This window comes from Mobula hypostoma, chromosome 21, assembly GCF_963921235.1.
Source record: "Mobula hypostoma chromosome 21, sMobHyp1.1, whole genome shotgun sequence".
Taxonomy (NCBI): Eukaryota; Metazoa; Chordata; class Chondrichthyes; order Myliobatiformes; family Myliobatidae; genus Mobula; species Mobula hypostoma.
The window spans coordinates 19,588,373-19,603,430 of NC_086117.1; the positions used below are offsets into that span (position 1 = coordinate 19,588,373).

Sequence of the window (15,058 nt, forward strand, 5' to 3'; positions counted from 1 at the left end):
AAACTGGAAGGGGGAAGAGGTGGAGTAACGAGCTGGGAAATTGATTGGTGAAAGAGATAAAGGGCTGGAGAAGGCCGAATCTGATAGGAGAGGACAGAAGCCCATGGAATAAAGGGAAGGGGGAGGAGCTTAAAGAGAGGTGATGGACAAGGAGATGAGGTGAAAGTGGGAAACAGGAATGGGAAATGGTGAAGGAGAGGTGGGGAGGGGGAGCAATTACCGTAAGTTCGAGAAATCGATGTTCAAACTGAGTGTGGACTCATCGTGGCAGTAGAGGAGGTCATGGTCTGACACGTCAGAATGGGAATGGGAAGTAGAATTGAAATAGATGGCCACCGGGAAATCCCGCTTTCTGTGGCAGTTGGAGCAGAGATCCTTGACAAAGCAGTCTCCCAATCTTCCTTGGGTCTCACCGACATATAGGAGGCTACACCGGGCGTACTGGTTACAGTAGATGATCCCAACAGACTCAGAGGTGAAGTGGTGCCTCACCTGGAAGGACCTGAATGGTAGTGAGGAGGGAGGTATAGGGGCAGGTGTGGCACCTGTTCCACTTGCAAGGATAAGTACCAGGAGGGAGACCAGTGGGGAGGGATGGACGGACAAGAGAGTCACATAGGGAGCGATCCCTGCAGGAAGTGGAAAGTGGGGGAGGGATGTGCTTGGAGGTGGGATCTCATGGGAAATGGCGGAAGTTACAGAGAATTATGTGCTGGACATGGAGGTTTGTGAGGTGGTGGTAAAAACAAGCGGAACCCTATCTCTGGTGAAGCAGCTGGATGGGATGAGGGCAGACATATGCGAAATGGAAGAGATATGGGTAAAGGCAATGTTGATGGTGAAAGAAGGGATGCCCTCTTCTTTGAAGGAGGAGATCTCAGTTGTTATGGAATGAAAAGCATCATCCTGAAAGGAGATGCGGCGGAGGTGGAGGAACTGAACGAAGAGTATGGCATTTTCACAAGTGGCAGGGTAGGAAGAGTTGTAGTCCAGTTAGCTGTGAGGGTCAGTGGGTTTATAAAAGATATCAGTAGGTAGACGGTCTCCAGAGATGGAGACAGAGAGATCGAGAAAGGGGAGAGAGATGTCGGCAACGGACCAAGTAAATTTAAGGGCAGGGTGGAAGTTGGAGGCAAAGTTGATGAAATAGAGAGCTCAACATGGCTGCAGGAAGCAGCAGGAATGCAATCATTGATATAGCTTAGGAGGAGTTGGGGAGCTATGCGGGTGTACAGTGCCTAAATTCACCCGCCCCAGAGGTTTTCATGTTTTATTGTTTTACAACATTTAATCACACTGGATTTAGTTTGGCTTTTTGACCCTGATCAACAGAAAAAAGATTTTCATGTCAAAGTGAAAACAGATCTCTACAAAGTGATCTAAATTAATTACAAATACAAAACACAAAATAATTGATTGCATAAGTATTCACCCCCCCCCCCCCAATATGACACACCAAATCATCACTGGTGCAGTCAATTGGTTTTAGAAGTCAGATAATTAGTTAAGTGGAGATTACTGTGTGCAGTTGAGGTGTTTCAACCGACTGTAGTGAAATTACACCTATATCTGCTGGTGAGTCAGTATCCTGGCAAAAACTACACCACGAAGACAACAGAACACTCCAAGCAACTCCGCGAAAAGGCTACTGAAAAGCCTTTTCAAGTCATCGAATATCCCTTGGAGTACAGTTAAATCAATCGACAAAAAATGGAAGGAATAGAAAACAGCTGTAAATCTGCATACAGCCGGCATCCTCAAAAACTGAGTGACCGTGCAAGAAGGGGACTAGTGAGGGAGGCCACCAAGAGACCTATGACAACTCTGGAGGAGTTACAAGCCTCAGTGACTAAGGTGGAAGAGACTGCACATACAATTGTTGCCCGGGTGCTTCACCCGTCACAGCTTTATGGGAGAGTGGCAGAGAGAAAGCTGCTGTTGAAAAAAACTCATGAAATCTCGTCTAGTTTGCCAGAAGACACATGGGAGACTCTGAAATCAGCTGGAATAGGGTTCTATGGGCTGATGAAACCAAAACTGAGCTTTTTGGCCATCAGACTTAACGCTATGTTTTTACGCCAAACACCGCACATCATCAAAAACACACCACCCCTACTGTGAAGCATGGTGGTGACTGTATCATGCTGTGGGGATGCTTCACTGCAGCAGGTTCTGGAAGGCTTGTGAAGGTAGAGGATAAAATGAATGCAGCAAAATACAGGGAAATGCAGGAGGAAAACCTGATGCAGTCTGCAAGGGAACTGCGATTTGGAAGAAGATCTGTTTTCCAGCAAAACAATGAGCATAAGCATAAGCCAAAACTACAAAGGAATGGCTTAAAAACAACAAAGTTAATGTCCTGGAGTGGCCAAGTCAGAGTCCAAACCTCAATCCAATTGAGAATTTGTGGCTGGACTTGAAAAAGGCTGTTCACTCATGATCCCCACGCAATCTGACAAAGCTTGAGCAGTTTTGTAAAGAATGGGGAAAAACTGCAGTGCCCAGTTGCACAAAGCTGATAGAGACCTATCCACACAAACTCAAAGCTGTAATTGCTGCCAAAGGTGCATCTACTAAATACTGACCTGAAGGGGGTGAATACTTATGCAATTATTGTATGTCTAATATTTGTAATTAATTTAGATCACTTTGTAGAGATCTGTTTTCACTTTGACATGAAAGAATTGTTTTCTGTTGATCAGTGTCAAAAAAGCCAAATGAAATCCACTGTGATTAAATGTCGTAAAACAATAAAATGTAAAAACTTATGGGGGGGGGATACTTTTTATAGGCACTGTAGGATTGGACGTGGACTGTTCCACATAGCTGATGAAAGGGCAGGTATAGCTGGGACCCATGTGAGTGCCCATGGCTACACTTTTATCTTGAAGGAAGTGGGAGGAGCCAAAGGAGAAATTAATGAGGTTAAGGATCAGTTCTGCCAGACAGAGGAGAGTTGTGGTGGGGAACTGGTTGGGTCTGTTGACCAGAAAGAAATGGAGAGCTTTAGGGCCCTTCTGATGGGGATGAAAGTGTATAGGGACTGGATAGTGAAAATTAGACAATTGGGGCCAGGGAACTTCAAATCATTGAAAAGATCAAAAGAGTGTGAAGTGTCACAGACGTAGGTAGGAAGGGACTTAACCGGTGGGGGAATAAAACAGAGTCGAACTATGCACACACAACGTCAGTGGGGCAGGAGCAGGCAGAAAGCCAGCGATGTTCCAGTGCATTTAGATCAAAACAGGATCACCAGCCTCAAACATTTAAAATACAAGTTTCATGCGCACTTACATAAGGTCCCATTCCATGTCGACATCCTCAATTTCGTCCAGCAATCTCAACAGCTTCCTCTTAAAGTGGCCCTCAAACCTCACGTCATCTTCAAACACCACTGCTTTCTTCAGCTTTCGATCCACCACCTGAAAACACATTGAAATGTAATTGTTTCGCCCCAGTCTGGAGAACAGCTGGCCTAAACCCCCCTGCTACTCTAATGTTATAACATTTCTACCCATGCTTCACTTTGCATCTATTGTTTACTTGTCCTCAGCAGGAAAGGGGAGATTTTTCTGAAGTTGATCTTTATTCTCATGTTCTCTCTGAGGTGTTACATCATGGCCTGGTATGGAAACACCGATGCCTAACTATGGAAAAGCCTACAAGAAGTGATGGATACAGCCCAGTCCATCACAGGAGAAGGCCTTGCTACCATTGAGCATATCTACAAGGAGCACTGCCACAAGAAAGCAGCATCCTTCAAGGACCCCCACCATCCAAGCTGACATCGGGAAGGAGATTCGAAAGCCTCAGATCCCACACCACCAGGTTCAGTAACAGTTCATACCCTTCAACCATCAGGCTTCTGAATCAGCATGGATAAGTTCATTCACCATAACACCAAACTGATTTCACAGCCTATTAGTCTACAACTAATATTTGCACTATTACCTATTTTTATTATTGTTTATTTTTCAGTTCAAGCTGCTAAAACATGGGGTATGGGCATAGCCAAACACACTCATTTCTCAATTGCTAGGAACTTTCAGACTATTCCAGTGGTGTTCAGTATTGTGGCTTTCTACTTACATAAATAGTGCTGTGTAAGCCTAGTTGTTTAATACTACTGTGTAGTGACTTTGGGATGATACCTGTTGTCGATATTGCTATTGGGACAATGTATACCCTGTTTATGTTTCATAGTCTTTCACTTTCCTCTTTTAATTCAGTATACTTCTGGTGTTTTTCACTTACTGATTTCTATGTGTTTTGTGTGTTTGAAATAGCTATATCTATTAGGTAAGCTGTTCTTGCTTGTTTATCTTGTAATATTATTTCCAGGCCGTCATTATGGATTGCCCTATCTGTAATAATGGATCATAGAACATAGAAATTTACAGCACATTACAGGCCCTTTAATATAACCCACTCCAAAGACAGCCTGGAAATTCCCTAGCACATAGCCCTCTATTTATCTAAGCTCTGTGTATCTATCTAAGAGGTTCTTAAAAGACCCTGTTGTATCCTCTTTCACCACTGCCGCCAGCAGTGTATTCCACACACCCACCACTCTGTGTGAGAAACTTAACTTGACATCCCCTCAGTACCTATTTCCATGCAGTATAGTATAATTTGTAGGACTCTGACTCTAAAGCTGAATTGGGCTTCTATTTATAGTAAATCTGTACCTTGTAAGGCATCAAAATGCCCGACACAGGCCTCTCATGGTCTGAGTTGACGTTCCCCCTTCCCCTATAGTAAGGTATGGTGTCTTTTATGATTTCTATGTTAAAGTAAGATGTTGGTGAATTATGTTTGCCACTTGATTGTGCCTGTGTAAGTAATCAGATTGAGTTAAACTGCTGCAGGATCCTGTAACACACATCAAAGTTGCTGGTGAACGCAGCAGGCCAAGCAGCATCTATAGGAAGAGGTGCAGTCGACGTTTCAGGCCGAGACCCTTCGTCAGGACTAACTGAAGGCCTGACGAAGGGTCTCGGCCTGAAACGTCGACTGTACCTCTTCCTATAGATGCTGCTTGGCCTGCTGCGTTCACCAGCAACTTTGATGTGTGTTGCTTGAATTTCCAGCATCTGCAGAATTCCTGTTGTTTGCAGGATCCTGTAATGTGTTGGATTGTTTCTGGTTTCTCTTGGCAATTTCTGTACTTATCATCTTGAATTTGTTGGTCTTTTATTATGTATTTTTCCTAATGTTTTGTGTTAACTATTTGGTTCTCTATTGCCACAATAAACCCATTACTGGGAAGAGAACTACAACTCTGAGCTGGGCATTCGACACTTCCTTGTCGATATCTAGTCTGCTCAGCTCATAGGGATGTTTTCCATGGAAGGTCATGCTGTTCCATTGGTTAACTTTTTCTTCTGCAGTGATAATTTCTTCACTTTTCAGGGTTGTGTTTTCATTTTAAGTTTAGTACTTCTTATTAGAATTGCATATGTTTGCATGGAGTGCTGAATCCTATTTATCCCTGATACATCCTTAGAAGTTTAATCTGACTGTCTGTTATTCCTTTTCTTCCCTCTGTGCTAGATAGTTTTAATCTAAGTGTGTTTGAGTGTATATAGTGTTTTCTAAAATTTATCATTTCAGTTCTTATTTTTCTTGGTAAAATTTCCAAATCAGTTTCGGACCAACATATTATGCCAAAAGAATATGTTACTATGAGTATAGCGAAATAGCTGATTGTGTTTGTCAATTTTTACTTTTGAACGTTGTTTGGTAAATTTTCATAAACTTTGAACTAAATTGTCAAAAGTTTTCCCTATATTGTACTATGATCTATTTTCTTTGCTTGTTGATATCCCAGATACTTGTATGTTTTATATTCATCCATCAGTTGTACTGTATCCAGCTGCTCTGTTTTGTATTCTACTAGCTCTATTGCACCAGCAACACACATCAAAGTTGCTGGTGAACGCAGCAGGCCAGGCAACATCTGTAGGAAGAGCTGCAGTCGATGTTTCAGGCCGAGACCCTTCGTCAGGACAAGGGGAGGTGCAACGAGACCTGGGTGTCATTATACACCAGTCATTGAAAGTGGGCATGCAGGTACAGCAGGCGGTGAAAAAGGCGAATGGTATGCTGGCATTTATAGCGAGAGGATTCGAGTACAGGAGCAAGGAGGTACTACTGCAGTTGTACAAGGCCTTGGTGAGACCACACCTGGAGTATTGTGTGCAGTTTTGGTCCCCTAATCTGAGGAAAGACATCCTTGCCATAGAGGGAGTACAAAGAAGGTTCACCAGATTGATTCCTGGGATGGCAGGACTTTCATATGAAGAAAGACTGGATGAACTGGGCTTGTACTTGTTGGAATTTAGAAGATTGAGGGGGGATCTGATTGAAACGTATAAAATCCTAAAGGGATTGGACAGGCTAGATGCAGGAAGATTGTTCCCGATGTTGGGGAAGTCCAGAACGAGGGGTCACAGTTTGAGGATAAAGGGGAAGCCTTTTAGGACCGAGATTAGGAAAAACTTCTTCACACAGAGAGTGGTGAATCTGTGGAATTCTCTGCCACAGGAAACAGTTGAGGCCAGTTCATTGGCTATATTTAAGTGGGAGTTAGATATGGCCCTTGTGGCTACGGGGATCAGGGGGTATGGAGGGAAGGCTGGGGCGGGGTTCTGAGTTGGATGATCAGCCATGATCATAATAAATGGCGGTGCAGGCTCGAAGGGCCGAATGGCCTACTCCTGCACTTATTTTCTATGTTTCTATGTTTTCCTACAGATGCTGCCTGGCCTGCTGCGTTCACCAGCAACTTTGATGTGTGTTGCTTGAATTTCCAGCATCTGCAGAATTCCTGTTGTTTGAGCTCTATTGCACCTCTCTTTATGTTTAAAGTTCTGCACTTACCTAGTTCAAAGTTTATGCTTATATCTTTTGAAAATAGTTCTACTATTTGACTTAATAACTTCAGCTTCACTGATGAAGGAATGCATAATTTCAATTCGTCGTCCATGTATAGAAGATGGGTCAAGGTATAATTCGTTTGGCTGTTGCTGATTTGACACCCTATTTTCAAGCAATTCTGTAAATTAGAGGGCAGGTTTAAAGCTAGACAAAAGCCGGCTCAGTGTGGACGGGAGGGCAAAACGAAGAGAAAAAGCTTCGTTTTCAAAATTATCCGGCATAGTGTGGACGTACCCTTAGTAGACCTAGAGAACCACCCTGGCAAATGCCTCAGTTTATTTTGATGATGGTGGCTGTTCTTTTTTGCTTGTTAATTGATAGGGTGATTACAGCTTGCTGAAGCATCATCAGATATTGTAGGAATTTCACAGGCATTGGGTGCAGTTTATATATATTCCGAACTTTTTATTAACCATGAGTGTGGGATAGAATCAAATGCTTTTTGGTGGTCAATGTAACAATATGAATGATGTTTTTCTTTTTCACTGGGCTTCATCTAGAATTACAGACTCTATTATCAGTTGTTCTTTACATCCTTTTGCAGCCTTACGGCATCCTTTCTGCTCTTCTGCAAGTATATTGTGGTTATCTAAGTGAGTGGTGATTAGTCACAAGATGCACAATGTTACAATTTTATATATAATTCATAAACAAGTAATAGGAGGATATTTGTGATTTCTCCTTTAGAGAAGAGATATGCTTTGCCTTCTGTCAAAAATTTGGGCACTTTTATCATGATTTTAAGAAAATTGTTGATATGTATTAATAGGTCTGAATGAAGGCAAGTAAATTTTTTATACCAATAATAAAGAATATTGATATTGTTGATATCCCAGATGGTATAAATATTATTTATACCAATAATTAATGCTGGTGCTTTTCCAGTTGAATTTTTATAACTGTCTTTATCTAGCATATTGATTGTAACTAGGTATTTGCATGTCTTCAATTGTGTGAGTGTCTTATTTGTCCTCTGTAATCCAGTTTGCTTCTTGATTGTTTATTGTCCTGTTTGACCAGATATTAGACCAAAAGTTCATCATCTCTGTGTTTGTTGGTAATTTTGTGCTAGGGTTGGCGGCATCTTGGTGTGTCAAATTTAGTTTCGATGTCCTGTCTAAACCTTTTCATTGTTCTTGAACTGATAATTCTGTTTTCTTCATTTAGTCTGGCTTTCTATGCTCCAAACTTTTGTTTTAGTGTTTTAGCCCATAAGACATTCAGCCCATCGAGTCTGCTACACCATTTCATCATGGCTGATCCCAGATCCCACTCAACCCCATACAACTGCCTTCTCGCCATGTCCTTTGATACCCTGACTGATCAGGAAACGATCAACTTCCACCTTAAATATACGCATGGATTGGACCCCATTGCAGTCCGTGGCCGAGCATTCCACAGAATTTACAACACTCTGGCTAAAAAAGCTCCTCCTCTCTTACTATCTCTTCTTTCAGTTAGTCCTGACGAAGGGTCTCGGCCCAAAATGTCGACTGTACCTCTTCCTATAGATGCTGCCTGGCCTGCTGCGTTCACCAGCAATTTTTATGTGTGAAGCTCCTCCTTACCTTTGTTCTAAAGGGTCACTCCTCAGTTGAGGCTGTGCCCTCTAGTTCTGGATACGCCCACCATAGGAAACATCCTCTCCACATCCACCCTATCTAGTCCTTTCAACATTTGGTAGGTTTCAACAAGATCCCCATGCATTCTTCTAAATTCCAGTGAGTACAATTAATCCCTTCATTCCCAGAATCATCCTCGTAAACCTTTGTTAGGTTGATCATACCTTGTGTGGATTTTTTATTTCCTTAGCTTTTCTCTTAACTTTCTTGCTTGGGTTATCCATTTTATAGACCATTAGGCAGGCTATTTCTACTCTTAAGGTTTCAATTTTGCTTCTTAATCGCTTTTGCCATTTTGGTGTTCTCATTTCATTACTCGGTTTTGGGTTTCTGTTAATGAGTGCTTCTATTTTGGAGCCATTGCATTGTACTGCTGTTAATGCTGTGCAGTTCTCCAAATGATTCAAACTTTCCTAAATATTGTGGTAATTTAATATTACTGAGAGTATTAACAATTTTTGCGAACTTTGATAATGCTTTTTGTTTTGGCATGCAGGGTCTTTTTGTTGGGTCAGTGCCCATGTATTCTGTTAGTGTGGGGTTAAATGTTAGGGCAATTTGGTCTGTAAGCTGAGCTTCGACATCAGCATTTTGTGGAGGCTCACATCTGTGTTGTTGCTAGTACTGTCTGTTTGTGGAGCAGTTGTTGAAGTAATTCTATTTCCATCAGCGGTTTGGGTGGTGGCATCTTCATTATTTTCTTGAATACCATTGTTGTGGTCTTTAGGTTGCTTTCTTTCCTGCTCTTGATCTACTTTATGTCTATAGGCATTGTTATTTTTTATTTTTACTCTACGTTGATCTGCTATTCATTGTGCATTTACATGCATAAAGGGATATTGGGCTATAAACTGTTGATGAAGTTTATCTAGGTATGCTGTCAGTCTCAAGTTCCGTTACTCGATAATAGTTACGCATGAGGAATGTGTTTACTTCTAATGGCCATTCAATGTGTGTCTTTATTTATTTTATTATTAATAGTAGTTGTATTGGTTTTACTTTTTATATATTTGCACAGTTTGTCTTCTTTTGCACATTGGTTGTTTGTCAGTCTTTGTTTTATGTGTAGTTTTTCATTGATTCTATTGTATTTATTTGTTCTACTGTGAATGCCTGCAAGAAAATGAATCTCAGGGTGGTGTATGGTAACACACACACACACACACACACACACACACACACACACATATATATATATAGATATGTGTTAGGTTATATACACACACACACACACACTCACTCTTTGATAATAAATTTACACTTTGTACTTAGAACTCTTCTGTGAGGGATAGATGATTTCACTTCTTTTTGCTACTACAGTCCATCAAACAAAACTTAGTCAAAGTTGGAGAGCCAAAGTTTAGATAAATATTGGGTCAACCTTTGACTTCTTAGCATAACAAACTTGAATTCCTTTCCCAATAGACTTCAACAAGAAAGCATTGATCTCACTTAAGATAATATTGGAAGAATTCTTTTGTCTTAGCCTAAATGATATAGAACAAATGAGCTTGGAAGCCCAGGCATGCTGAGAACATACGATGTAACACACACCCAGATTAGCAGTTTTCTTTTACCAAAATTACTCCAGTGCCACACACAGGTCCGTATCTCACAAGTACTTTTACCCATTAAATTGACACAGATTCTATGGCCTCAGCCAAGGGAAGAAAGTTCAGGACAAACTGCACCAATTCTTTTGGTTTATTAAATTATTAAAATAACTTACATTCAGTTGCTGCCTTAAGACAGTGAAGAATCCCACTGTGCTTCATAAGTGTTACACTGATCCACATAAGGAGATAAGGAAGCAAAATGATCAGCAGTCAGACAGCATCCACGGAGAGAAAGCCACAACTAATGTTTCAAGCTGATGATATTTCATAGACCTCTAGCGTTTATTTTGTTGCTCTCTCCAGATATGATGCCTGAACTGCTGAGCATTTTTTCAGCAATTTATTTTCAGCATAACATTTACAAGATATCTAATTTATGAACAATTCAAGATGGGAGGGTGGCCAAGGATGAATACTCAGGTTTAATGGTGATGGAGGTGTGGCTGAGGACTGCAGCTCATCTATGAGCTGGGAGATGTTTTGGAAATAGATTGAACCAGTCCATTCAGATTTGTCATTTTTTGTCTGTGTTTATGATCTACGTAAACCTTCTATTGTATCTGACCCAATAACATATCTTTCTGTACATGAACATTGAAATCAGGAGTAGGGCACTTCGTCCCTTGAGCCTGCTACACCATTTAATAAGATCATGACTGCAATCTCGACTCTGCACTCTCATCCATCCCAGTTACGTTTCACCATTTGGTTATCTCTGTCTTTAAAAAAATTAAAAGACTCTGCTTTAACTGCCTCTGGTGGAAGAGTATTCCAAGCGGTCATACCCTCTGAGAGAAAAATGATTGCCTCATCTTTGTCTCCCAATAGTTATCATCCTCTTCGCATCCATCCTATATCTTTCCTGCTCAAGTACTTGCTTGGCTTCTCCTCAAGAGGCATTTGTGCTATTTGCCCCAAATACTCCATGAGGCAATACCCCACACATCTACCAGGATTCCTTCACCTCATCTTTATCCAGTGACCTGGGAATGGCTAATTAAAGTTAAGGCAACTGACTACATGCAAAGTCAGTTCCAGCATTCTGGACATAAGATCAACAGTGAGATCCAACGGCTAGGGAGCCAGTTCTGCAGTACTTGGTGGCACAAGAATGGCATAAAAAGCCACAGAAGAAGTCATGGTCGTCCTTTGCAACCAAGGAAGATCCCAGTTGTGACGACTATTCAAACCACTGGACCTAGACTTCTGTGATTGAAAGAGTGGAACTGCCCCAGTGAAACAGGCTTTTCCACTTTAAAAACTCCGCTGCAATGGTCTCTTTGTGTAGAGCACATCACCTTCACAATAGAAGAGTTGCACAAATTTAACTGTTGAGGTCAGATACGACAGACATCCAATCACTTGAGGCAACATCTAGCTTAATACATGACTGGAGTTAATTGTAACATACAGCAGAGTTTAAAAACAAAAATAAAGCAAATTTCATTTAGTTGAATTATTGCAGCATAGAATACAGAACTATATCCCTGACATTGAGACCAATGCTGATACCGCTAGCTACTGAAGCAAAATAGATAAGGGACTGAAACTGAATTACGGAGTTAATTACCCACTGAGAAATCACCAGAACTCATTGACCCAACACAAGCTGATAAAGAATGAAAGGTGGTTGCCTAATGAATAGTGGAATCATGGCAATACCTGACAGCCAAATGAATCACCAGTTCAATTCCTCTCCTGTATGTAGTAGGCTACAGACTAAGTGCTGGTCAATGAAGTAAGTCCTTGATGGGTAGCATGGACAAGATAGGCAGAAGGACCTATTTTTGCATGTATGACTCCATCACTGTGCCCTGTCATCCAATATTAGGCTAGAGAGAGATAATATCTTCATAAGTAGGTTCAATATCGCCCATCTTTAGGAAGAGGAAAACTCAAGAAATATTCCTATGCTAGACTGCTTGAAGTTAGGTATCAGAGAAATGCAAGATATTGTATTTCGCTATGTCAAGGTAGGAATTTCACAGTGAACAGTAGGGCCCTGAAGAGTGTTGGGGGATAGAGCAACCTTGAAGTCTCAGATAGACAGGGTGGTGAAAGAATACTTCTGACATATTTCATCAGTCAGAGCATTGAGTATAAGAGTTGTGAGGTCATGGTGTGGTTGTACTAAATCCTGGTGAGACCACACTTGAAATATTATATTCAGTTTTGGTCATCCTGCTGTAAGAAAAAATGTTATTAAACTGGAAAGAGTTTACGAAAGATTTAAAAGATCGCCAGGACTTGAGGGATTAAGTTATAGGGAGAGGCTGGGACAAGCTTAAAGTAAGGAGGCATGGGATCCAAGGGGACATTGCTTTGTGGATCCAGAACTGGCTTGCACACAGAAGGCAAAGGGTGGTTGTAGACTGGTCATATTCTGCTTGGAGGTCGGTGACCAATGGTGTGCCTCAGGGATCTGTTCTGGGACCCATTCTCTTTGTGATTTTTATAAATGACCTGGATGTGGAAGTGGAAGGACAGGTTAGTAAATTTGCTGATGACACAAAGGTTGGGGGTTTTGTGGATAGTGTGGAGGGCTGTCAGAGCTTACAGCGGGACATTGATAGGACGCAAAACTGGGCTGAGAAGTGGAAGATGGATTTCGACCCAGGTAAGTGTGAGGTGGTTCATTTTGGTAGGCCAAATGTGATGGCAGATTATAGTATTAACAGTAAAACTCTTGGCAGTGTGGAGGATCAGAGGGATCTTGGGGTCCGAGTCCATAGGACGCTCAAAGCAGCTGCGCAGGTTGACTCTGTGGTTAAGAAAGCATACGGTGTATTGCCTTCATCAATCATGGAACTGAATTTAGCAACCGAGAGGTAATGTTGCAGCTATATAGGACCCTGGTCAGACCCCACTTGGAGTACTGTGCTCAATTCTTGTCGTCTCACTACAGGAAGGATGTGGAAACCATAGAAAGGGTGCAGAGAAGATTTACAAGGATGTTGCCTGGACTGGGGAGCATGCCTTATGAAAACAGGTTGAGTGAACTCGGCCTTTTCTCCTTGGAGCGACGGAGGATGAGAGGTGACCTGATAGAGGTGTATAAGATGATGAGAGGCATTGATCTTGTGGATAGAGGCTTTTTCCCAGGGCTGAAATGGCTGCCACAAGAGGGCACAGGTTTAAGGTGCTTGGAAGCAGGTACAGAGGAGATGTCAGGGGTAAGTTTTTTTTACAGAGTGGTGAGTGCGTGGAATGGACTGCTGGCGGTGGTGGTGGAGGCGGAAATGACAGGATCTTTTGAGAGACTCCTAGATAGCTACATGAAGCTTAGAAAAATAGAGGGCTATGGGTAAAGCCTAGGTAGTTCTAAGGTAGGGATATGTTCGGCACAGCTTTGTGGGCCAAAGGGCCTGTATTGTGCTGGATGTTTTCTATGTTTCTATGTAAGCTAGGACTTTTCTCCTTGGAGGGTAGGACGCAATCTAATGGAGGTGTATAAAATCATGAGGGTCATAGAGTGAATGCCCTCAGTTTTTCCCCCGGGGTGGGGAATTAAAAATGAGAGGGCACAGCTTTCGGGTAAAAGATTGAACTTGAGGGGCAATTTCTTTTAACACAGGTGCGATATGTATGTAGGACAAGCTGATGCAGGAAGAAGTTGAAGCTAGTTCAATAACAACATTTGTTGAACAGGTACACGGATAGGAAAGAGTTAGAAGGCTGTGGGCAAATGGTGACAAATGGGATCAGATTGGATGTGCATCTTGGTCGCTGTGAACCAGTCTGACTGAAAGGCCTGTTTCTGTACTGTATAGATCAATGACTATTAGTATTCAAACTCTAATGCAGGGGTTCCCAATGTTTTTTATACCCTTACCATTAACTGAGGGGTCCATGGATCCCAGGCTGGCTCTTGGAATCAATGACTCTTAGAATCATTAAAATTTGTGGGTCAGGTTACAGGGTCTTTCCATGCCCATTCTAATGATGAAGTTGTTCAGCTTAACCCCACTTCCAAGATTCTGTGGCTGTACGCAACGAACATATCGTTATGGTACTTTTTAAATATGAGATTTTTTTTTCTGCAGTACCCCTTTCAGGCAGTGATCATGCCTTGGTGAAAACATTATCTTTCCACTTCCCTTAAATTTTAAAATGTTCTTGTCTCAACTGAGGACCTTTGTTGCTAACTTACTGATTACTTCCGGTATCATAGATACTGGTAACAGTGAAATACTGGGATATGGTGTTAGACATGCTGCAGTTGAAACTGTGAAGTTTAAACACCGTGACTGATTTAGAGTATGGAGCACTTGGCATAATCTCCAAGAGATGATGAGCTGTGTTACTTTCAATCTAAGACCCCTACTTTTGGTGTCTTTAATGAAAATAGGTCCTTCCCATTCATCCTGACAACATTTCTCACAAGAGGATCAATCTGTCATCATCTCTGTGTCTTCTGAAATAAAGACTGGCATAAGAAGAACAGTAACTTGTTGAGGTGTTAGCTGAGTGCTGGGATCCACACAAACGGAACATCTGGACCATAAATTAGGAGACAGCCAGATCTTTGGTCAAATTTTGGCTAGATATATAATAATAATATAAACAAAAACATACAACATCACACACAAAATACTGGAGAAACTCAGCGGGAATGTGTGTCAAGATTTGACCAACTATGGATGTCTTTTGAACATGCTGAGAGAATAGTTAACATTTCAGACCGAGACTCTTTCTTAGTACAGGATGAAAGATCTCAGTGGGAAATGCTGACTGGTTATTGCCCTCCATGGATGCCACATGACCTGCCGAGTTCCTTCAGCGTTTTGTGTGTGTTGCTCTGGATTTCCTGTATCTGCAGAATCACCGTGTTCATGAAAAACACAACAGTTTAATAACACAAGGTCATCATGTTGAAGATGC

At 41.7% G+C, this 15,058-nt stretch overlaps 1 protein-coding gene across 1 annotated transcript in view; it reads right to left on the reverse strand.

Annotated features, from left to right (window-relative positions):
* The window catches only part of LOC134360082 (procollagen galactosyltransferase 1-like), a 198,020-nt gene that overhangs the window by 24,414 nt on the left and 158,548 nt on the right, over positions 1-15,058 (reverse strand). Inside the window, exon 17 of the mRNA XM_063074163.1 lies at positions 3,295-3,422. Within this exon, the coding sequence (XP_062930233.1) occupies positions 3,295-3,422 (128 nt within the window). The remainder of the gene's footprint in view (positions 1-3,294; positions 3,423-15,058) is intronic.